General features: G+C 43.9%; 1 protein-coding gene across 5 annotated transcripts in view; it reads right to left on the bottom strand.

The window, feature by feature from the left end:
- LOC145223291 (uncharacterized) overlaps positions 1–23,955 on the bottom strand; it is a 45,092-nt gene that overhangs the window by 15,156 nt on the left and 5,981 nt on the right. Inside the window, exon 1 of one of the 5 annotated variants that reach the window (XM_080089694.1) lies at positions 6,651–6,709. The exons of 3 other annotated variants lie outside the window; for them this stretch is intronic. Coding sequence is in view for 1 of the 2 variants with exons in the window: in XM_080089691.1 (XP_079945817.1) it covers positions 1,346–1,365 (20 nt within the window). In the remaining variant the exon portion in view is untranslated. Of the gene's footprint in view, positions 1–1,345; positions 1,381–6,650; positions 6,710–23,955 lie in introns of those variants that run through there. One more of the 5 variants, XM_080089691.1, reaches the window with a different exon arrangement.

Genomic DNA, 23,955 nt, shown 5'->3' with positions numbered 1-23,955 from the left:
AATTGAATTCGGAACAGCGTTGGGAAAGCAGAGGAGATTGGGGCCTAAAACAACACTGACACCAGCCGCTGTGATCGGTCTTCTCATTTTGAAACCCTATTACACCATGTTTGCAACCGGTGACGAGCTGCGAGTGCTCGCAGTGTTGCAGTTCACAGCACTGGAAAGGTTGCAAGGGCAAAGTGAAGTTAATCACTTTCAGGAAAGTGTGCCCAGCCAACAAAAGCACCGGGCCGGCTGTGAAAGCGCTAAAGCAACAATGCGGTTGTTGAACCTGCGGTGTAAACTCTATTAGCCGAGTCCGTGGGACCAATTTTGTAGATCGGCGTAGTCTTGATCCCGTGCGACGGCGGAAGTCATGCAATCCTGCACAAGTACACAGAAGTGGGCTTGCAAGAGATTCTCGAATTCACAGGTGCTTAGATATATCGCGTATCAAAGGCTTGTCAGGGTTCTGTCGAAAACCCACCCACTACGAACACCTCGCACCGCTGGACGCGAAAAGCTGAACGAAAATTCCACCACTACGTCATGCACCTGGATTTAGACGCAAGTTGTAGGGCTGACGTGTTCACTGTAAGCTGACAAGTTAAAAGCATACACAGAATGCGGTAGCGGCCTTAAGGGGTATGTACCACCGCATGTAAACAGAAAGACGAAAGGTGACGAACCATACAGGTGTATAAGCGGGGAGACACGGCCTGGAATCACTCGCCCATTTGCTTCCCGTCGCGCCTTACCGGGCAACGACGAGACCCTGGAAAGCGTTGAGTATCACGCATTAATGGAAGAGGGCTACCGCGCTTTCCCACGATCGGGACAAACACGTAAACAAACAGAGAGCACTATATTGCGACTTGAGTACATTAACACTCGCGCTCAACATCCGTCCCCGTTTACGTTTCCTGTCGGGAATTCACATAGCAACAAACACCGTCAGAGTGATAATATTTTTATCAAATCCAAATCCATTCACGGACCAAGTATTCGAGGCATCTACTAAACACGCATTCTACAGTGTCGGAGGGGAAAGTACTTTAAATGCGCAAAAACGTAAACTCGCGTCCTGTCGCTGGGCAACGCGCACTCGCATGTGACGTACATAACTGGCGACAAGCAAACACATGTCGATCATTGTGAACGCTCAGCGCATGTCTTACGAGGCGGGGAGCATTCCAACGCATCAAGTAAGGAGAAGAGCACTTCTGTGGCATACCCGTGATTCATTACGCTTCGTATTAGGGCATCGCAAGGAGTCATTCCGCTATCAGATAAAATGTATTTTAAATCCGAAGTACTTGTAAGTATTTCAAACCACAACGGGAGATAACGGACCAGTTTTTACCGTTTTGATGCCGATCTCATGATTGATTGTTACACGTACATGTTCCCCGGGTCTATTTTTGGCTTTGGTGAAACAGCGTTCCCACAAATTCGTGCGAAGGGATTAAGGCTGTAACAAAGTTCAATGGCGATGTTGTTTTGTAGCGTTTGCAAGATACAGAAAACCACGATCAAAGTTTAATGGATTTGTTGCGACATAAATACGCGATAAAAGGTCAAGGTAGTTTCCCAGCGCAACACGTTTAAGTGTTTATCATGAAACTTCAATCACACTTTAATGTGGTTTCTCACGCCAGCGCCTCTGATTGGTTAAGCTTTTGAAAGCTTCGTAATCCGTTTTGTCACTTGCAGCCATCGCCGACGCTTTGACTTACAGTGCAACGTTATGACCAATCAACAGCAACAAGAGCATCATTGGAAGTAAAGTAAAGAGTCTGAGGCATAGATATCTCAACCCACATGAACTGCGTAAGCCAAATCCTTAACATTGGCGCGTAGTAATACCATTGAGGTGGAAAAATCATTGCATGGCGGTTTAATATTAAGTAAGTCTGCTAGTGCTGACGCCACAATGAACAGTGAATCGGATTGCTAGGAGATACTAAAATACCGTTAAGCGTCTTTGTACAATTGAAGTGGAAGTTAATACGAACTATCGTTTGGTTTAAAACGTACCATGGTTTAATCTTGAGCGATGAATTTCATATCTCGTAAAACAAAGACACGACAGTGCAAAAATGTTGCAGAATTAAAGCTTCTGTTTTGCCACAGCCCGACCTAATTAATAATTTGCGCGTATTTTTGAACCGAGGTGAAACTAATAACAAACAATATGCAATCGCGGAACCAGTACAATCAGTTTGCAATTGCGATTACCCGAAACTACACTGCTGACCATCGTAAACGGTCGTCTTCCCATAAACTTGTCTGCATTCGTGCCTGACCATATCTAAACCGGTGATAAAGGGCCTCGCCAAGGTGCAAGTCGTTAGTTTGTTTGCCGGTCAGTAATCTACTTACGTTTGAGCCCAGTAATTGCGAGCAGTTTAATCTGAACGCGTCCGCATCTATTCCAATTTCTAGCGTTCGACCCACTTACTAGCCCTCCAAGGACAGCTGGTTGTCGGTTTAACTCGACTGCGCCATTGTTTGCTAGTTCCGATTTGACACCAGTCCACTATAAACCTAAATGCAGCGCGAAACTATTCCATTGTGCATCCATCAACCTAATAACGCCGGTTTTCGCGTTATGCTGGCCACTTCATACAACACAATACTGCTTTTAATGTCCACAGTCACATAACATTCTATCATATCGTACACAGTATAGATCGCTTTATATATCGCTATCGTACACAAATGCTTTCATCCTGTTTCAAGCTTACTTTTCTTTGGGTATAAGAAACCGGCTTCAAACTAAAAGTAAACTCCATGAAAATGTATCATCGTATGACCTTTATTTGCCTATAATTTAATTGCAACCAATGTTTCACAGTGACATAAATATTTCACTATAATATGCAAATTTAACTAACTGTGTTGGACTTCAACTTGTGACAATAAACCTCAAACACAATTTGCATCATCCATGATGTATACTGGCTACACGTAAGCACCACGTTAAAGTTTAACAATGTCACCTGCTTTGCAACACTCTTAGTTCTGCAAACATATCCTTTTTTGTCGCACAAACTAGTCCCAATACACTATGTACGCATTGCAAACTGACCAGTCTGCAATTCTTCTGAGAGCTTGCAAACGCGGTCTAGCTCCAGGCAAGTTTACTTGTTAAAATCGCGAAAGGCCACTTTAATGGGAAATTGCGAGAGAAAAGGTTGTCACAACTGCCCCCTCTCTTTTACGTCTCACTGATATTCCCTTTTTCTTGCATTCTCTCGTTCAGTTAACTACGAGGTTAGATTTGTCAGTAACGTTTAGTGGCTGGAAAACTTTACCAATATATTTATCCCGGAAACATGCACCAAATTTATTTTGGGCAGATATCGTTTATCCCACGAAGGTACCTATTATAGCAATTCACCTGTCAACGTGTAAATTGCGAGAAAAGATGTGTAGCTGGTTGCCGAGGCGTGGGAATCGATTAAACAAGTTTGCTTTTACAGCGTTGCGATAGAATCTCGCGATTTCAATCGATACCTTCGTGATTTTTGCCGACGACCCGTCAACCGGCATCGTACCAGGATATTTGTTTATTTTAACAGATATAAACGACACGATGAGGTAACCCGGGGCAGCAATGTGGCAGTGGACGGCAAAGAGCGTCGCGCAATTAACGGCGGATTCAAAGGAACAGTTGCTTTGATGTGGCGACGCGGTGGAGATGATTTAAGACGAACGTGCACCGGGTATGATTTGCACGTTACGATTTGTGTATCGAGGCGTAAAATCGTTTAAATCGAACCGGTGACCTGGGATGGAGTAGCAAACATCACAAGTTATGTTTTCCGACCACAAATTGCCATTTAAAGTAAAGTTCAGCGAGTGACTTCTATATTAGGACTAAGCACCCTGTATAAGGGGCTTATACGGTTTAGGATAGCGTACTGTGCCCGACAACCTAGGACTGTAACCCTACGAACGTTGCGTGGCAAAATTTATCTCTCGTAAAACTTTGCACCGTCGTTTCAGGACTAACGATCGACACCCGTCAACAACTCGATAAATTCGCCCAATGACTCGCTATTTCTGACTTTCGAATTATACTCTCATCAAGTGCTCAAGCGGTGCAAGGTTCAGCGAGAAGCGGCAGTCAACAACCGACGACCACTTTAAGTTCACAGGGTCGTAGTCAGCGTTAGAACACTAAGTTGTCCACTTATGGCCAAGAAAATAACATTAATCTAATACTGCGCGTGTTAAATATATGTGTACAATTATCTCATAGTAAAACTTGTTGTGAATTTGTAAACTTTTGTGACATTTAAATTTTGCTTTGTTATGCAAACGAAATATCCGAATTTGAACTTAAATACATGTTTGTGTGGGATAAATCCGTTCGTTTGATGTTTAAAACTTTACATGATTTTCGCAGATCAACAAACACTTGGAACAGCTGATAGTGGATATGCGCTCCTTGAACACAGTGTAACGAGCGTAAGCCGAGGGACTTTCGAAGACTCGACGATAAGTCTGCAGTCGGCAACTATAGATACCGACAACAACAAACATGCGACAAACGAGCCTGAAGCTCTAAAAAAGCTGTGTGCACAAGCGATTGCACGCGAAGCGCTCCCTTTCATATAGCCTGGGCAATTGTCTGCACAAATAAATCACAAGGATGAGCCGCTGTTGATTCACTTTCCGATGTCATGCAGGCTGTTACGCCGGCGCGATTGCTGAAGACGCTTGAGTCCACACGCGCGCCAAGGCGGTACTTTGACCCGCGTTCGGGCCACGCGGCTCAGCACTGTGGCGCGGGGACGAAAAACTACAGCAAACACAAAACAATACTCTTCAAAAGCCAACGTCCCGCCTGACAAACGACATACGTGACGTCACAACTGGTTGGTTTGACGGCCCGTCACCCGCCCCGCGTTCTTTTGTCGCACTGGAAAGCGACCGTCGCTTGGACTTACAACCGTGGCCGCACAAAGGCGAGTAAATACACGTTGGTGACATTAATCGAGAGCGCAGCGCTGTATGCACTGTCAATAATCGGCAAAAACAACTACCATGCGCGATTTCAGTGGTACGCGGCTTTGTAGCTACCTCTGTTGGTTCTGTTATGGCCACCGAGTGACGTCATAGCGGCGAACGGGTCCACGGTCGTGACTCAATAGTAGACCGTCAGTACAACGAGAGCGGAGTGACTTGCTATTTAACGGGGAAGGCGAGTAGGCACGGTTAGCAAATGTCGTCACCCTCCTCGGAATACGTGGGAAAATCTCGTACCTAGGTGTGCATATTAAGGTATTCCAATCATTTCCGTACAAAACCGGACCCTCGCGATATCAAGCGCTTGATATTCAATCCGGCGTGCAACTATATGGGAGCGCGTCAAGTTCGTCTTCACAATTTCGAAATACCTGCTCTAATCGCCTGTAACCCAGGAAAACCCGCCCAAGCCCATTTCCCTCCCGGTTAAAACACTTCACGCCCGCACTTCAACCTGGGCATCGCTGTTTTGTAAACTTTGCGCGAACGAATCCGGGTCGAGGGAAACGAAAATAACAGGCGAGATATAGTAACCCGGTACAAACGCTCGTAAATAGACAGAGGCCACAGAGAGCGGAAACTAAACTTAACGCAGAGATCGACTGATGTTAGTCAAACATTTAAATCCCGCAAATGGAAGAGGATCTTCCGACGAGTTGCATTAATCGAGGCCTGTCGCTCATCGTTTGGCCACAGGTTCGCTTTGTCACCTGCAAGACTTAACGCGCCATTGAGGACAAGTGCTACGGAATGCGAGGCAAGATCGTTCAGTGTCTTGTCAGCTAACAAGCGAGTCCATTACAGAAGTAATATGACAGCTGGCTTAAGGTTGTGCATTACTATACGCAAGAAAATATTTGGCAAGGGCTGTTAGCGTAAACTCTATTTAAACTGTACATTTGCGCATTTTTGCTCATTCCGCACGGTTTTAAAATTGTTCAAGGGTCTTACCGCAAAATACACAATTTCATATCTTAAGCGTTCTCTGCATTTCCGCTGCTCCGACCGCAAATAAGGTAACGACGATGGCATGACGCGAAGCTCGGGCAATTGAGATTGCATCGGAAAGGTTCACAGTACACGCGTCGCCGAAATTTGACAAAACATCGCCCGTTTCCGCCGAGCTCCGCTGAACCGCAAGCGATTGTCGACCCACAAACTTGTAACCTGAACTCTAGTGCGACCTAAAACGACACCTCCGTGTCACCGAAGGCTCAGTTTTGAAGCCTTCAAGGCTGTAAACTTGTTTCATTCTTTCGAGGGCCTTGGAATTCCTCCAGACCAACTGTAATTTTTATTTCGTGTTCTGATACAAAGGCTGCTACACGATCTGACATTCTGAAAAAAATGCACCTGACAGTTTAAGTGGATGTAATTTCTTTTCTTTGTAGTACGGGGTTATTTAAAGCACAATAGCATACATTAGATGTAGTTTGTTCTTGACGGCCAAAACTATTAACTTTAACAATGGTATTTAGCCATATTAACGACAAGTAAAGACTGTTTAAAAGTCAGCAAGGTTGTATGAAAACTGTTCTATACTTGCTTAACAAGCGCAGCGACCTGAATATAGAAAATTAACAACCTCTTCAAAATTTCACAATTGGCTTTCCTTGGCTTCTAAACCTCACCCGTCGCCTAGTGTGTCCGCAATAAACGGCTGCGCTTTGAACTTGGGTCCATTCGCCGCTTAAGTGAACGCACTCGTCGCCTGCATTAGAAACGTAGGAGGGTCCAATCGGTACCAGGAGTGCAAAGCAAAAGGTCACACGTGATTTGACCCACTCCAGTGAACTTTTGACAAAGCAGTAAAACACGAGCCAACAATTGCTGTCCGGGTACAGCCGGTTGCCGAATGCGACCCTATAACGCCCTCAACGCATTTTACGAGCTGTAGCGCGCAAAGCCGACCATTATTCTCTAACGATTAAATCTTAGAGATGATGGGAACTAGCAAGCAGAAAAAAAACACGGTCTAAATTGAACGCGTGTTTTTTAACTCAATTGGTGCAAAAATTGTTCACTTTGCGAACCATCCATGCATTTTTGTCGTCCGAAATGACATTGCCCTGTAGCGAACCTCACATCAACTTTAATTTCGCTCAAACTGCAACTGACATACGATGTGTACAATTAAATATAAATACCGTCTGCAACATTGACTTCGAATTCACATAACCTCGTTTCAACTCACGATCTGTCCGAACACACCAACTATAAACTGGTCGTTGGTGGAAAGTACGACTTGCGTTTGCTGCGCTGATCTCTCACCGCAGAACAACTGTGCAATTGCACACCGCCCAAGGACAGCCGCGTGTCACGACCCCAACAGACAAAACAGCAATAAAAGATTGTAAAATCAGTTCTGCTTGTTGGTGAGCATCGCCTTCTACACATGAAAAGCCGGTTCGCTATAAATGTATTCGACAAGTGACTGATGGCGGGGGTAATTCGTTGACCTACGGTGACCTTTAAATCCGAATGAGAACACTCGGTAAAGATTTCAAGGAACTATGTGGGATTCGTGATTGTAAATTTGTCAAAGAAAACATAATCTCCAACTTTATCACCTCAAAGACAGCAACGTCAAATTAAACAAGACATTTCAAGCGCATAAAAAGTTACATGACAAGTGCACATGTCGTTTGAGATGAACGCATTTGTTACTTAAAATAGAACATAATGGAGAGCTTTATAGGCCTGGCAAAGAAGTATGCGAGGATTTAGCTGCTGACTGACGACGCCTGTCGAAATAATTCTCTTTTATCGCATCATCAAAAACCTCCAAGCGGATCTACGTGTGATTATTGTGTCTTTGGCGATGTAAGAATGTGCTGCCACTTTTAACAACGTGGGTCTTGACATATAACTGAGAGATACAAAAACACACATTGCATGTAAAAATACAACAGTCTGGTGATTGCGTGTGGTGGGTATGGCTAATCCGTAAACACGAAGCCAGGTCAAGCTCCAATCGGTGTTGTATGTCGGTCGCGGTTACTTAATGACCTCGTTATGCTGAAGCAAAATTTCCGCTTTACCGGAAATCGCCTAAGAACAGGATTATTGCACAAAACGTCCAGGGAAAGCTGGGAAACGACAGGCGCCACAGGCGTACGGCTTTGGAGTGTATGACACACAACAACCAAACAACAGCGGTGGTCAACTGCATGGGCGGTCCTAATTATACAGGAGCATGGGAAGGTGACTGGCCAGTTGAGGGTTTCGGGTGACTCCAAAATTGCCCCTACAGTCATAGACCACGCAATCTGTAACTGATGATACGGCGATGAGATGCGTGCGAACCATTTTCTGGTTTGCACTGCGCGGGTGTTCCAACGGAAGTCTAACTATGTTAATCGCGGCGTCTTAAAAGGCAGAAAGCCACCTGCAATATCGCGACACCCGGGAGAAAACACTCGCACATGTGTTGGTAATTGGCGACGGATCAGAAATGTCTGGTCATTTGCGGCTCAACGATCGCTGATGAGTATCGCGTGTGGACAAACGTGTTGCCTGCGTCCAAAGCTTCCGTGTAATTATCGGCGATGGGCAAACACCCAGCGTGTTAAGTTTGTTCTTTTTAATATCGCATATGTTGTTGCCGTGGTCTAACCGTCACAACACGAGCGGTATAGGCGAACTTCTTCCGACAACAACAAGCGACTCCGCTTACACCTGACGGAATATGGAAGTCGCAAGCGAAACATAACGCGCACCACTGAATGCTGATGCGGTCAAACACACGTCATTTGACTGTCATCGGTGAGATTATACGCAGCGACTGAGAGCTGGCGCTGACAGGTGATGGGAAACGGGAGTGAGGGATTGAATTGTGACTTTTATGACATGAAGCCTTTGGGTTGGGGAGATAACCTGCGTTCCAGCTGCACGAATTCAAGCGCGCGTTATCGCAAAGCAAGAATGCGTGTCAAAACCCTGAATGACGCGAATGCCAAGGATCCGTTGCAGTGTCGAGTGAAAGTGCTGCTTGGCAAACAAGAGCGTGAAGGCACCGCGCGACGATTATGCGAGTAATCTGATTTTGTGGGAGGGTCGGGAACTGATGACTTGCGCCTTTTCGGCTCGGTCGGTTACCGCGGAAAATCGGTTCTGTAGGGAGAAAAGCTGGGCGGATAACAAATGCTCGGTGCGAGGGACCGAGAGGACCGAACCGGTGCGGTCGTGAGAAAACAGAAGCGACAAGGTAGAGGACAAGTTAAGTCGCAAACAAGCGACCTGACAATCGCATTAGCCTACTGACTTACGAACTCTAGCCAGACACGTTATGTAACGGCATATCTGGACAGAGGCAAAGATTTACCCAGATATTCGTAAACTGATGATGCCGGATCCACACGGGGATTTAACTCTGGCATGTCGGCCTTACTTACTTGTGTACGTTTAAGCTCTTATTATGCACTCGACTTCACGAAGCAATAAATAAATAAACCACGCGCACACATATAGGTGGATTTCGTGAAATTTTATATCCAATAACACAAAAAACTACGCGTGACATCCAGCCAATGACAATGTCAAGTAGACACACCGCGGTCACCGTAAACTATATGTTGCAGGAGTTAATAAAGGCATTGCACACTTCAGGTAGACTTCCACGGCGCGAAAACGGTAAATGTCGTGCCATGCCGCACCGGAGGCAAGCGGAAACGTAAAAACAAGTGAAATTGCCTGTTGCAGCGGAATCGAAGGCGACCTGGCAAGGCCGCAAAATTGTAGGCTTTTGGTTTTGTCGTGTCACTTATATCGTGTAGTGGCGCGTTGTATTTATGTTAATTCCGAAATGGCAGATATTTACACTGTCACTCACATTTTGTTGCAGGTGGCGAAGCGTTTCTTTCCAATAAAAGGTTGATTTAGTGTCACGCAATAGCCATGACTTTATGCGTAAGGAGGATTTTTAGGTGACAGTAAAAATACATTGCCAATTAGGCTCATTTGTCAAATCACATTCCCAGATTGCGATCTACAGGGGCTAATTCCAACAACAAATATAACAATGATGGCCGGTCACGTTTTTTCTCAAAACTATGCGCCCAAAAAATACAATTTTAATGAACTAAAGGAGTCTTAACGTTACGGAATTTCAACAATCGAAAAAGTGTGTTTCAACAATAAGACCGTGCGGAATACATAATTCCACTTTGGTTACTGTCACGTTTACTAGGTAGGAGGAGAATTTTGTTTTCATTTTGTAATATAGCGGTTATGGTAGCCACGGCCAACTTTACTTTATCTGGGGCCTTTTATAGAAATGCCGACACACTCTAAATTCCCTCTAATCTCATAGATCGACATCACCATGTCAGGGCCTGTAAACACGACAAGAGGCCACCAGGAGACACAACACACGCCCTATCACCTTAACAGCGAGTTCGGCATACCTGGCCCTGTGGAGAATTTTCCGTCTTGCAACCGCAATTCCCGCTGAAATTCCGGCAAGGGAGAAATCGTCGATGCGCGGAAAATTGGAGACCTACTCCGCATCAGATAACAGCGGACCACGGGAGACTCGTTATAGGCTTGTGGTGGACTCTTTGTTTTGCTGCATGGGGAACACCGGAACGTTCATACGTTGTTTGAATGTTTACTAGTCGCAGCGTGTGATCATAACGACTGCTTACGCCCCATGCGGTTTGTGCAGTTTGTTTTCATCAACTATGCCGCACGCCCACGTACAAGTAAAAGGGCGGAAGATATTTTTAGGCTAGCAAGACCGCACGACGCCGCTGTCAGTTTTCTACCAGGCACCCGTCTTCGCGAGTTTGTTTTCGTGAATTAACAAACACAGGGGCGTTAGTGAGACGTGCAGCAAAATGTTTTTAAAAGTCTGATGTCCAACAACGTTGGCTCAATGAGCCCTATTCATAAACGGAGACAAAACACCGCGAATAAATTCCCACGAGTTGTTTTCAAGTCGATAATGAGTAATAAATCTCAAATCTGGCCACACACGATAACCTGACTGGTACAATAACAAACAAGGGTTGGGCTGGTGTGGCGAGCCCTGTCACTCACAGTTTACATCTTTCGCGGAGAAGCTGTCACTATTCAATCGACAAGCTGAGAATTCCTACTGTTCGCGCTTCAGCACATCGGAGGCGTAAACACTCCATGTCGCGCCACCGTCCACCTTCGTCGCACACAGATCTCGCGCGGCGCCACTATTGACGTAACAATATCGTTTGTTTGATAAATAAAGGATCGATTACGGATTGCAAACACGGTAATTGATGTCAAAAACAGACAGCGATTTATGAACAACACAAATAACACGGATTGCCTGTCTCTCCGCCCTTTGCTGACGTCACAACACAGAACAGATAAGTATTTTGTAAAAGTATTATAAGAAGCAGCATGTTGGCATCCAGACAACGATTTCTGTCACTAACTTCTCGGTAGACAATCTGGCACGAAGCGAAACAAATGCCATAAAATGTATGGGAATTCCGTGGTCAGCTAAAACTAATCCGCATGTATTGTCGCTACTGCTAAATATGACGACATTTCCCATCACCTGATTATGAGATTTGTAGGTGAGGGTTCCGCGAAGTACAGAATCCCAGAAAGTATAGGCGAGGCGCAGTAAATGCGAGTCATTTTACGTACAAGCTGGGTCGATTTAAGAACACACCCTGGCCTAAAAATACACCTAAGACTTTTGGATATTCAGTGACGCCCTTATGACCTTTCAATTCCATAACGGCAACACCATATTTTTCCTCATTTTAAATTCCATGCCATTGTACTTTTAACTTTCCTTACACAACACAAAAACTGCCACAACCTTTTCAACAAAGAGCATCTACTCACAAGTCACATGTACACAAAAGCACTTATGACACTCCATTGAATTTTACCACGGAGCCCGCAGAAAGCGCGCGTCCCATCGAGTCCTGCCGCACGATTGCCAGCAGACCACGTGCGCGTTCATTACGTTCCCCGCACCCGTCTTTTCAATCGGTTCCGTCCGTCGGTCTAATCCTGCTTGTTTAATCGCTGGAAGCCGACTCTAATCTACAAAAATTGGGTCGTCCACTCCCAAAACAAAACGGGTCGCGCGATAGCATTGCAATCAGATCGCTATTGCGATGATTTGATTATGGCACGGAAAACAACGTTTAAATCGACATTCGACGCCGCGATGGAAAAACAAACGCAGTCCGTGGCGTGTAAATTGTTTGTTGTGGTTTCTGTGAAGTGCTTCAAGCTGCAAACACACACCAGTAAAGTACTGTGTTGTCGCAATATTGTGATTTCGGCATTGATCGACAGTAGACGGCACACCGCTTAAGCACAGACAAGGACATGATTGCTGGTTATAACCATGTTCGACAAGATGAAAGCAGCGCGCCACAGCGGATGCTAAGCACGTGACACATCACCATCAGAAACGCGTTAGTGATTTCACATTGGAGTAAAACCACATTAAAATCTCTGCTCTTGGTAAACAAAAACCTAGATCAACCTTGTGTGGTGGAGAATGGGCCGCGCAGCAAGTTTTTTTCTGGGCAATGACAAAGTACGCGGGAATGCTGACGACCTTCAACTTGAGCGAGGTCTGCACTAACGAGCCGCTTATCGATCGTCGTTATCTTTCAGCTATCGCCGAATGCCGCAGTGGCACGCGCAGAAACCTGTGACGTTATGGTTCGCATATAGTAATGTTGGCGTGGAGGAGAAGCTCTGTATAAATCCTGGTTCTCGGAGTAATTAACCTGTGGTGTTATCGGAGGTCGTGCGCAAACTACCCACAATATTAGTTTTAAACGAGCGTACAAGGTACAAGAAGGGCTTGTATTTGAGCGGTACGTAAAAAATGCCGGGTTACAGAACGCTGAGATGTCCAGATAAGCCGTAACGTGGCGGAATACGATAAAATCAGACTCGCCTGATCCCATCAAACTGGACTCCACCTGAATGCAGCTCATGCATCTTATTTTTCGACACTCGGCATAGGTTAGCTTCTCAATGTGGAAAAACAGCTGTCACAGATAAGTGGGTGCCTAGTACGCCCTGTTGCGTGTGCAAAGCCAATGCATGTTGTTTTTCTCGAGAAGTCTTGGTAGTAATCCGACATGCGCAGCGGCTATTTGGGGAACGACCGATCTGTCCAAGCGCCAAGCGCTTAAACAACGCCACTTTCTCCGGTAATGAAATTTAGATCCTTGTCGAGATGACAAACCTCCCGTATACAACGTGGTGGAGGTTGTCACGGACCACACACGGATGTGCCATTAGCATCAAAATTAGAGACTGTGTGGGATGAGAAAGCCACAGTATGGACAGGCGCCTTCCCCAGACGACGGGTTTGCCCAACAAAAGACGGCATCGAAATGGTCGCTTTTGTTATAATGTATAGTAACGGTATTTTTAACTATACAACCAGGGCAAATCCGTTCAATTCAATGCGCTATTCAAATCAATGTTGCAGAAAAAACATTTGGCGATTGTGGCGAGGGGCAGGGAACCAGCCATTTGTGGTTAAATTTGCGAAACAGTGCTTGGACGCTGGCATTTTAATTTGTCGGAAAAAGATTGGATGCCAAATCCGGGCGACTTTCGACGAAAAATACATGGTGCCAGTGCCTGGCGATCGTTAGTGCTTAAAGTGTGTTCGAATTACATTAACAATGCTGACACGGCGGGCTACCACGAACAACCTGGTGATTGGCAACTTGTTAACACAAGGAAAGGTGGATTAGATTACTTCGTGTATATTCAGGCTCGGTTGGCGGCAATCAAACCGACGCTTGTTATCGCTCGCTGTTAACAACAAAATTCGCCGGCCAACCATTGTGTTCGATGGCGCTGCAATCTGACACTAACCTATCGAGATCGGCGCTGTTGCTAGCCACCACTCGTTAACAGAGCCCAGAGCAGCTGCGTTGTATTCGCTTACCAACAGGCGATCACGCAAAGAATAGAAACCACTGTCAAAGCGTTTTCGCGCCATTATAAACTTCCGGCACCAAACGGGCGCCGTAAAAGCCTGGGTTGTTTCAACAGGTACGCTGTCACAACATCTGCTCAAACAATAGCGCGTAGGTAAGCGTTCATTCACTTTTCAGGACGGCATCGTTTAAAGAATCGCAATACTTTCCCGGGCAACCGGTGTTTTCCCGCGAAAGACTCTATTGCCTAAACCTAAACTACTCTTTTTACGTAAGCACAAGTTATACTTCTTTTAGGATGAACAAATTTCTGTTTGTTCAACTGACATAGTAAAATAAGCTTTTCTATCACTCTATTTTTCATGATCATAGTCTGAAGGATATCATTCTCCACTACATTTCTCGTCAAGAAAACTTTACACTGACCTATTGCTTTTACACCAAGACACACACCAAGCTATACCATCAAATCCCTATTAGAGCGCTCGAACAAATCCCGAAGCAACACAGACGCACTAAGCTGAACCTGTAACCTCTCACAATACTATACTGGCTTAACGTTTTCTGGCTCGTTTCATAACAATGGAATAATAGCGGTTCGACAACTGCGACTTCGCGCGACGTGATTTGGTGGGCTGCCGGGCAATGAACGACGTGTGATCACGTGACCAGGCGAAATTGGGCCGAAGAAAGTTGGTCGCGGATGAACGGGCCTTTGACGCGATTAGTGGGCCAAGACGCAGCGCAAACAGCCGACGCGAATTTGCGAGCAAATCGCGAAAGTTTTGATTGACTCGCGAAACAGGGATCGCGGCCATCCATCTTTGTGAGTCGCCGCGTTGCTATCCTTCGAACGTGATGCCAACAAAGCATCGGGACTTGCACAATTCGCATTTGCCAGCTCGAGCAGGTGCTATCGAGTGGTGGGGTGTTTATGCAAACACGTTGTGGCGTGCTCCGTCGCAAATCGACTGAAGTTTAGTCACCTAATCGCTTAGGCAAACGACAACGTGCAAGGTTTCTCGATTGATCAGGCTGTTAAATCTGCGCTAAAAGAAATATCTGTGGTGTGTCAGCGTGCATCACCGTACTGACCGATCAAACTACCACCTAACGTCAAATAGGATTTTCTGAAATGTCAAGTCACACGGCAATGGCTATGTTGATACTTATAGATAGTACTGTCTGCGCAAAAGCCACATGATAACATCAGCGCTGTAAAGAAATCATTACGACTGCGGCCACCTATCGCTTAAATCACGATTGGAATCTGTCTGGAAACAGCGTCAACCCAATTGCGTAACGCACTGACTAAAAATTGAAGCCGTGCAAAGATTACCATCTCAGCGTTTGATGAAGTCAAATGTGAGCTGCAACAGGGCCATTGTTTGGTTTGTTTATGAGGTGACGACGAATCTGCTTCACATTTCTGTCAATGACGTGTCCGTGCCGTACCTATTTGTTACCAGTAACTTGGCCTTGAACCATGTAACAAATTGCCGACTGTTATCGTCCGGGCACGCGCGCATTCGTCAACATAAAAGTGACCCGCAGGTAAACACACGCTGCACTTTCCTGCCAGCATTCAGTGTAGAGGAAGACATCGATCTTGCTGGGTTCAACCGGCGGAAGCTCATGTGACCGACCTTAACCGGGACAAATTAAATGCCCGACGCATACGAAGCGGTCATCCGATGATCGACGACCGTACCGCATTAAGATCAAACGTAAGGCGACCCGAGAAAAATGTTCAAAATGCGGTTTGAGGGCATCGAAAAGGTTATCTATATAGATGCCTCCGATTTCTATCAGTAATGACACGAAAAAGTGGGATCCTGCTGCAATTGAAATGCAGCTGAAATATTTATGTTTACTAACACAATTCTTTGGAAACGATCCTTAACGCTATTTTATTTGAGTATTTTTTGACACAAGAATAAGTACTGATTGAAAATCCCTAATTAGCATTCGTGTTGTGGCAACCGACAAGACATGAAACCTTCCACACCCACAGAAAACACGTTAAGTTGATTTCCAAGGGTGTCATCACCAAATGCTCGACGACTTTTGAGGGCGGAAGAGGGAACAAGAGACAGTGCTGGAGTTGGTTTGAAGGACATTTTGGAACACTTGTGCACATGACCAAAGTCACAGACGTTGGTCGAATTGGCCTAAGCGTTTAATGCGGTCTAATGTCACTAATGGAGTTCAATTTTCAGGTGTCACCTCAACGTTTTATCGTGAGCAAGTATTCCCGCTGTTGCGAGGCAAAATAAACATCCAGGGTCAAGGTGGTTACGTTGCTTTGATCGCAAACTCGATTTGGACAAATTGCCCGCTTATACCCAAGCGTCCCGTAATTTCCACTCTAATTTTTGTCGGATGAAAGCGTGACATCGAGGTGCCACCGTCGCTGCTCGTCAGTCGCAATCATGCGTCAGTATAAAGAAGGTGTACAGAGCATGGATACACGTTAAGTGTCTGTGGGGGCTGCGACGCTGTTTATGTTCAACACCATTCTATACCGGGAAACCACCACACCTCAGCATATTAGTCTAATACAGTGTTAGATGCTTTAGTGCCATTTCTGCAAGTAATATCGTTTGGAATGCAATTCAACCCATAGTAGGCGACTAAATATTTATCAACGACCTGATTTCACACATTCCTAGTTTGTTTGTATTTTCCTTGATCGGATTTCCTCTCATTCCCAATTCACTAACGCTAACTTCGCATCTGACACATTAATTAGGAAACACAATGCCAACAGTGCAGACCTCATAAATATTTATCAAAGCCACACACGGTGAGCTAATATATTATATCAAAGAACGGTTCGACCTTTGAAACACGCCCCCCGACTTTCATTTCCACCAGGTAAATAAAATGTTATGGCTGCCGCGACCAATTTTGACATGTCGTCGTGAAAATGACAAGTTTGCGCGTTTAATTTGTCCCTTTGGCTCATGGTTCACACCTGCGACAACAATGGACATGAAAGCAATTGTGGCAACCTATCAATTTTGCCTCTTTACTCTCTATTGCCTGTCCGATTGAAACATTCCAACTTAACTAGAACTTACACAAAAAAGACTAGAGTCCAAAAAGGGAACATGAAGTCATCGCAGAACGCTGTAGCGATAACTGTCGCCTTTGCATATTATTTCAAGTTGCATTGCATCAGCAGCAAACAATGCGAGTTGTGAGCGTAGCTATGTGAGCTTTGCTGCCGCATGTGGAGGTACGTGACAGCTCATAATGCATTACCTGCAAACCGCTCACTTTAATGCGAAAATCGTGTGGCGGCAGTATCATTTCGAGGAAGGGAATAGTTCCGCCCATTTTCCGATCACTTTCGTGGTTTTCTGGCTCGCATTGACGGTAATCCTTCAATACGCCAGTCAAATCCAAGTCGTTGCTTTGACGCATGACAGCATCATCGCATCAAGTGGCTCGTTTGAGTTCCAGTAACAGCCTCGAATGTATTATATATGCGTGGGCATTATCGCTCCACCGTAATGAACGTCTCAAGTGCTTGTTGGCACGCGACAATCTATACCTGTGCCATGAAAAATTAATTCGGATATAATTTCATTGCATGGAGTGGATTAAATTAGGCGACACTTGAGGAAAGTATAACAAGGTGGATGTATGGCGGGTGGATCGACAAATAAGTAGATGTTTTACTCACTGAGTTGATTGTGCTATAATTTTACATAAATTTCATACGGGTTTGTGGAAGAGTTTGATGAAAAATCGTTTCGCGGAGAGAAAGGTCGTAGAACCAGCGCTTTCCCCCTTTCAATGCGGTTAAGGAAGCCAAATCCAGCGAGCTTAATGAGAATTTAATGAACGAAACGGTGGAAACAAGCGATTACATCTCAAACGTTTAGTGAAATGTTACAGATATGCTCATGTGGGGTCATCTACAGCACGCTTAAAATATTAGCGTCTCCTATGTAAGTAAATGTATACAGGCATCACATAAAGCGTGCTTTGTTCGGAACGGGACCAGGCCGGACGGGTACCCTTGTTAAGGGATTAGGTTTAACAGAAGATCGGGCAAATGAGATAATTCCTGTTCTGGCCATTCATCACAATCCAGACGCGAAAAAGGCGTCTCCAACTGCAGCACGTTATGTGATACGGTGACAACCAACCCAGGCAAGTTTAATGCTGTTAAACAGTTCGAATTTACCGGTGTTGCACGCAAGAAAACTTTAATACGGAGTGAAGGCATGTTCATAAAGTGCGCCATTCCGATAAAACTTTAAACCGAGTATTCGGGCCCTGAACGATTGCTTTATGACATCACAAACCACGGTGGTTATGTTTTTACCAAAAAGTGGAAGACCGTCGTTACTTTGTACCAGGACCTAGGGCAGATGTATGGCGGAAAAATCCTTTGAAGATTTTTATATACACCCACCGAATATTGGCTCTCGATTTAAGACCTTTTATTGAAAGGGAAAATGTAAATGTTTTCAAATAAAGGGCTATAAAAACGATATTTTTAAGAGGAAATTCAATGCTTGTTTAATAACTATGCTGTGTCACAGTTAATTTTTAGTACTGAACAAATTCCAGAACCTTCTTATAAGTTACAAGTGTAAGTTTTGGCTAGGAATTGACCTCCAAAAATAACAAACAAAAATTGCGATAGATCGCGGTAGTAGGAACAGAAAATAACTGAATCCGGTTTGACGAACACAACCAAGGCATTGTAATGACCGGCAATCTAAGAATTATCGTGCTGTAAGTCGTGATTAATGGGATAAACGGCGCTTTGAAGTGACAAACCCGTCAAAGCAGCGATAAGTTTCCATTTAACAAAGCAGGAATGATGACCGGCCGTAATCCACTAATTTTTGAAAAGTTGCGTGGTTTTAACAGGAAGACAGTCGGAAGTAAATCTGCACATACATGAAAAAGCTCTGGGAAGTAAAAATCGACGCCCAGAGAGATATTTATGTATTGTAACATTTCTGTTTGAAAACATTGTCTGTGTTGATTGCACGTTGACAAAGAGAACTGCGTCAGTGGAATGATACAAAGGACTTACGACTGTACAGCAGCGCTTTCAGCATTAAAATAACCTTGACATTTACTTTGTCATAAAATGGTTGAACGTCAACTAGGTCAAGGCGCTGAAAAGTAAATGTGCAGCAGTCAGGTGATATATTATCGTTACCTTTTCGTGCGAATAAAAACCAAAGAAAACATCGGCTTAGGGCTGATCATGTCAATGAACTCTAGACGAGGCCGTTAAACGGTTGACACAAACGCGTTTGTTTTTGCAGTCTTTGCAATTCGCGACAATTCACAACGATCAATGGTCACAATCTTTGGGCGCGTTACACAAATCGCACGAGTCGTTGTGAGAGTTGCGCCACGAAATTTACGTGGCCACGGGAAATCGTAAAATTGGGTTAATGATTAGGTCTCGGCTATTTTGGCAGTCTGAAACCGTGGAGACGTGCTGTTTTGACAAAGTCCGACGTAAGGGATTTATTACGGCACAGGTATAAAAATCTGTGAATCTGTGACGTAAATCCAGAGGAGAGGAATTTAGGCCCAAACATCGGTTACTTTTCCCCCATTTAATTGTCGAAGATCGATTTATGGTGAAACCGCAAATCGAATGACGTAATGAGGTGGGGTTACAAGATAGTAGGGATTATAGTCGTGATTCTTTCTATAAACGTCATGTTTTCGTAAGTACCAGTTCCGCTACCACAAATTATGATGTCACAGATTGATTTGACTTTTAGCACTTACATTATATTCAAAACCAGCCAAATCTATTTACAAAAAATGCCCAAAAGAGGGAACGATGATGTAATAGTCATGCACCTGTGGTTCTCTTGTTTGTGTAAAAATTAAGCGTTTTTTTAAATGACTTTTGTTGCATCGAACCCATGCAACATGCACTTTAAGAGGTTCGGGCTGAAACCTAATGGCCACAATGCCAAACTTAAAATCCCCTTTTTATGGATGTTTTTCAATTGAACCTTTTGTGTTGTTGATGCAGGATTGTAGATAAACTACACTCCAAAACAACTTTTACAATATATATTAGCTAAACAAAACATCAAACAGTTTGTCGACAACTTGTATGGTGTTTTTTGGTAAAACAATTAGTAGGGTTATGATCTTTTGAATTGGCGATATTCACAGCTTGGAGATTATTTTCACACAAAAAAGTTCGGTTTCGGCCGAATTTTCAAAACCGTTCGGGCGGAAACCGAAACATAGGCAAATCAGCATATTCGGTCGAAATTTTTCGGTAAACCGAAACTTCGGTGCAATAATAGTGTACTAATAACAAGTTTAAAGCTTCAAATAACAGTTAACCAAGACGCTTCAACGTGGGCATAAGACAAATTATTAACCCAAGCGGCAAGTTATACGAAATGACTCTCCTACTCCCTCTGGTGGAAACTAGTAATTACGTTCTTTGCCGCTGGGTCAGCAGGCAACTGAAGATAACAGCTCGTCCCTTGAGACTTACATTGCTTGTGCTATGTCTTAATAAAGTACCCTCACACTGGTGGTGGAAGATTGTAAAAGAAAACAGGTTTCGATTAGCGATTATTCGAGTAAACTGTTGCGAAAGTTCCAAATCTTTAACTTCGAATACGCGTTGGTATTTTAACACTATATCTCATTTGAACACGATAAAAGTGTTTAGTATCCAAAACAAGTCAAATACCATAGAGGGACTGTGCAAAAAGCAATGACGAAAAAAATTCTGGCCCTTGGATTCAGTTTAATGGCGATTTATATCTATAGTACCGACGACAAAACTTTGTGACTATTGAAATTAGGTTTAAACAAGCTTATTAGGTTTTCCAGTCCGAAGATGGTATGCGACGATAATCAACACAGCATTAACTCCTATCGACAACCCCAGCAGCGAACACAATGTCACTTGAAGCGACGGAGTTAGAGAAAGTATGAGCACCTGCGCCAACACAATCACATACATTAGTGTTGTTGTTGATGACACTTGACGCTTTCGCCAACGATGCTTGACTCAAGTGGGGCCGGGATTTGTATCTAACCTTAGGCCTTACCACTTCAGGGTTGTTTTGACAAGATTTCGAATTTTGTGAACAGTTTGTCTGGTACGGTGCAAGTCTGATCTTGTACATGCTGTTTATTTATCCCAAACAATTGAGCGAACACAAATGTAATACTTGTGGTATACGACTGTATACTAAAACTCATGCCAAAACTTTGATACGGTTCAAAAATTTTACATCTCTTATATGTAGGTAAAAGTTTAATGGTACAAAAATAAACTAAAAAAACCATTTTAAATGACATTTCTTTCAATTAAATTACGCCAAGATAAAAAAGTCGTAGTATGCCACGCTGCACTTGACTATGTGCATTTCTGATCCTTTGTTCTGCTAACTGGTGTAGTACGAAGTACGACAGTCCCTAATTCGTCAATTTCCACATGATTACACCACAATAGCGATTCCCACATAAGTATGGATATCGTCAATAAATTTAACCAAAACGTGAGATTTCCGTCGACGTGTCAGGCAGCAAACACGGGCGCCGTGAATGTTTGTCAAAGTCGAGCATAAATGTATACAACGTATTGTCCTTGGATGATGAACCACCCGAAACATGACAAGCTTAACGATTGCCCGGATATCATGTTTGCCGGGGTTTTGTGTGTCCGACCACCCGATGAAATGCAGACGAACTTAAGTTCCGACAACCTTTGACGGGATTAAATAACAAACGTTAAGAGAAGAAGTTGAATTTGGCTTTGGTTATTTACATACCATTCTATCCTTTGTTAATTTATTGAAACTACCAAGGTGAGCAATGACGTCGCGTTCAAACGAAACCTGACGGTTGAGGAAAGACGCGAAATTGCTGTTACGGATTCTATTATGGGAACGTCAAGCCTGTTATTTATGTCCCGGGCAGACAATAGGGCAACTAAGATTCCCACGAACAACCCACAGATATGTATCCGTGTTGTTGTGTGACATTCACAACACACAATACGCAAATTCGACATATACTGAAGGTTTCACACTGCCTTCTAAAAATTCTGAAAAACATTACGTCATGACGTATCAAAGCACTTTTGCCAAGCAAAGAGTTTTGTATTGTTCCGACTTGTTTTTCAACTTAGCTAAAGCGGGGGTTGCGTGTTTAAAGACGTCGCCACATAATCAGCCACAGATTTGAGTTCAAATACAGATTCTCGGAGATTTTTAACACATAAAACCGGATACACGCACACATCAAACCATTAAAGATCAGGAAAAATCTTTGCCCTTTAGATCAAAATACAACCTGTCAGTCATACGATCACCGCGCGCTATTTATCCGACACACAATCCCTTTCCGACACATGACTGAACTTGATGATCTTAAACTGTAAGATAGAATCGAAAGACTAAGTTGCCACACACATAGACTGGCAGCGGTGGGTTTGAAATCAATCCAGACCACTTCAAGGATAAACTGACACACAATTTTGATCTGCAACCGCCGGTGGTCGGGTAAGTTTTTACAAACGACAATTCGGAAACATTACCACTTTTTTTATTAGTGGGAAAAAAAGACAACTGGAAATATACACGCAAATGTGCTTTGCGTTTTCCAACTACCGTCAATCCTCAACTGACTGCCCCTTTCAACATTTCACAAAACAAGACATTACTTATGAAATAGAGTGCAGCTATTTCTAACGCCTAAATCATCAACTGATGGTTACATTACATGGTTTAACAGCAAAGGCACAGTCGTCTTTACAAAGATGTCGGACAACAAACAACTTTCATTAGTCAACATAACTGACAGAAATCGCTGCGGCCGAATCGCGATTTTTTTTTGCTGTGCTGTGGTTTCGGCCCTCGGAACCCCCTTTCCGCGCTCCTTGTAATTGCAAAGCAAATTTGCTCGACTGGCCTTCGTCTTTCAAGTGAGAACAACAAAGCGACCAATAAGTGACTTATTAGGCGAGCTGAAGACACACGTGATTTTTGTTCGTTCAGTTCTGCTGCGAAAGAAAATAATTTGATTTGCTCGAGTCAATATCGTGCCAGTCAAAGTTTCTTTAATGTCCTATACGCAAGACTTTGCCACAGCCAATGTTTTTGTTGACATGATTGAACATGATTGAATTGCAATAGATACTTGACAGTTGACACATGCAATGTTGTGCCTATAATGCAAGTGGGTGTTGTGAGGTGGTCTCAGCATGAACGGTATTGTAGACGTTTGATTCTTTGTCATTCTGGCAGGCATCCTCGGCATAAAATACAGAAGCTTTCCGTGTACAAGCATTGTAATTACAGATTCCCTTAAATATATTGTGCAAAATAGGTGCACTTGGTCGCCAAGATGACGTTTTTCTCAAACAAAAGTTAGGGTACATAGGCCGAAACCCAAATAAGTCTACTTTTAATGCCAGTGTTAGCTGAAGGTGGAGTATTGCTGCACTGTGTATTTAACTGGGTGGTGTATGTTAATTTCCCTGTTATTACGGCGAAGCTGCTGCGTCAAGGCAGCGGAGGCAAACCCCTTGTCGAACACAGCCATTGCCCAAATTGCCAAATACCATCTTCAAAGAGGTAATGTGTATTTTTGTGGTTGTACAACTCCGGCAAGGGGAGTTCGCAGAATTAAATAAACGCGTTATGTATACGAGAGCAGTCGACAGCAAAAGTGATGTAGGTTTTAAAGTGCAAATCGGTAACACCACCAAGAGCACCACAAAAATACAAAACAAAGATAAGCTATTCTCCAGTAAACGACATTTTGGTCAACATTGTACGAAGAAAAACCAGTGTGTGCGGCCCCCCTCAATCTTATGCAATCTTTAAAAAGTATGAAAAACGTTTAAAGCTTCGTAGACATCAAAATAATCTCATGACTGGGTGGAATGCAAGAAAAGTTTGTTTTTCGTAAAGTTCCGAAAACACGTAGTATTTGATTAGCCACGAGTGTTTGCACTTGTAGCACAATAGCAGAATCGAACAGACAT

Source organism: Phallusia mammillata, chromosome 4, assembly GCF_965637545.1.
Source record: "Phallusia mammillata chromosome 4, kaPhaMamm4.hap1.1, whole genome shotgun sequence".
Lineage (NCBI taxonomy): Eukaryota > Metazoa > Chordata > Ascidiacea > Phlebobranchia > Ascidiidae > Phallusia > Phallusia mammillata.
Note: the sequence above shows the minus strand (reverse complement) of the source record. Positions and strands in the feature narration are given on the sequence as shown.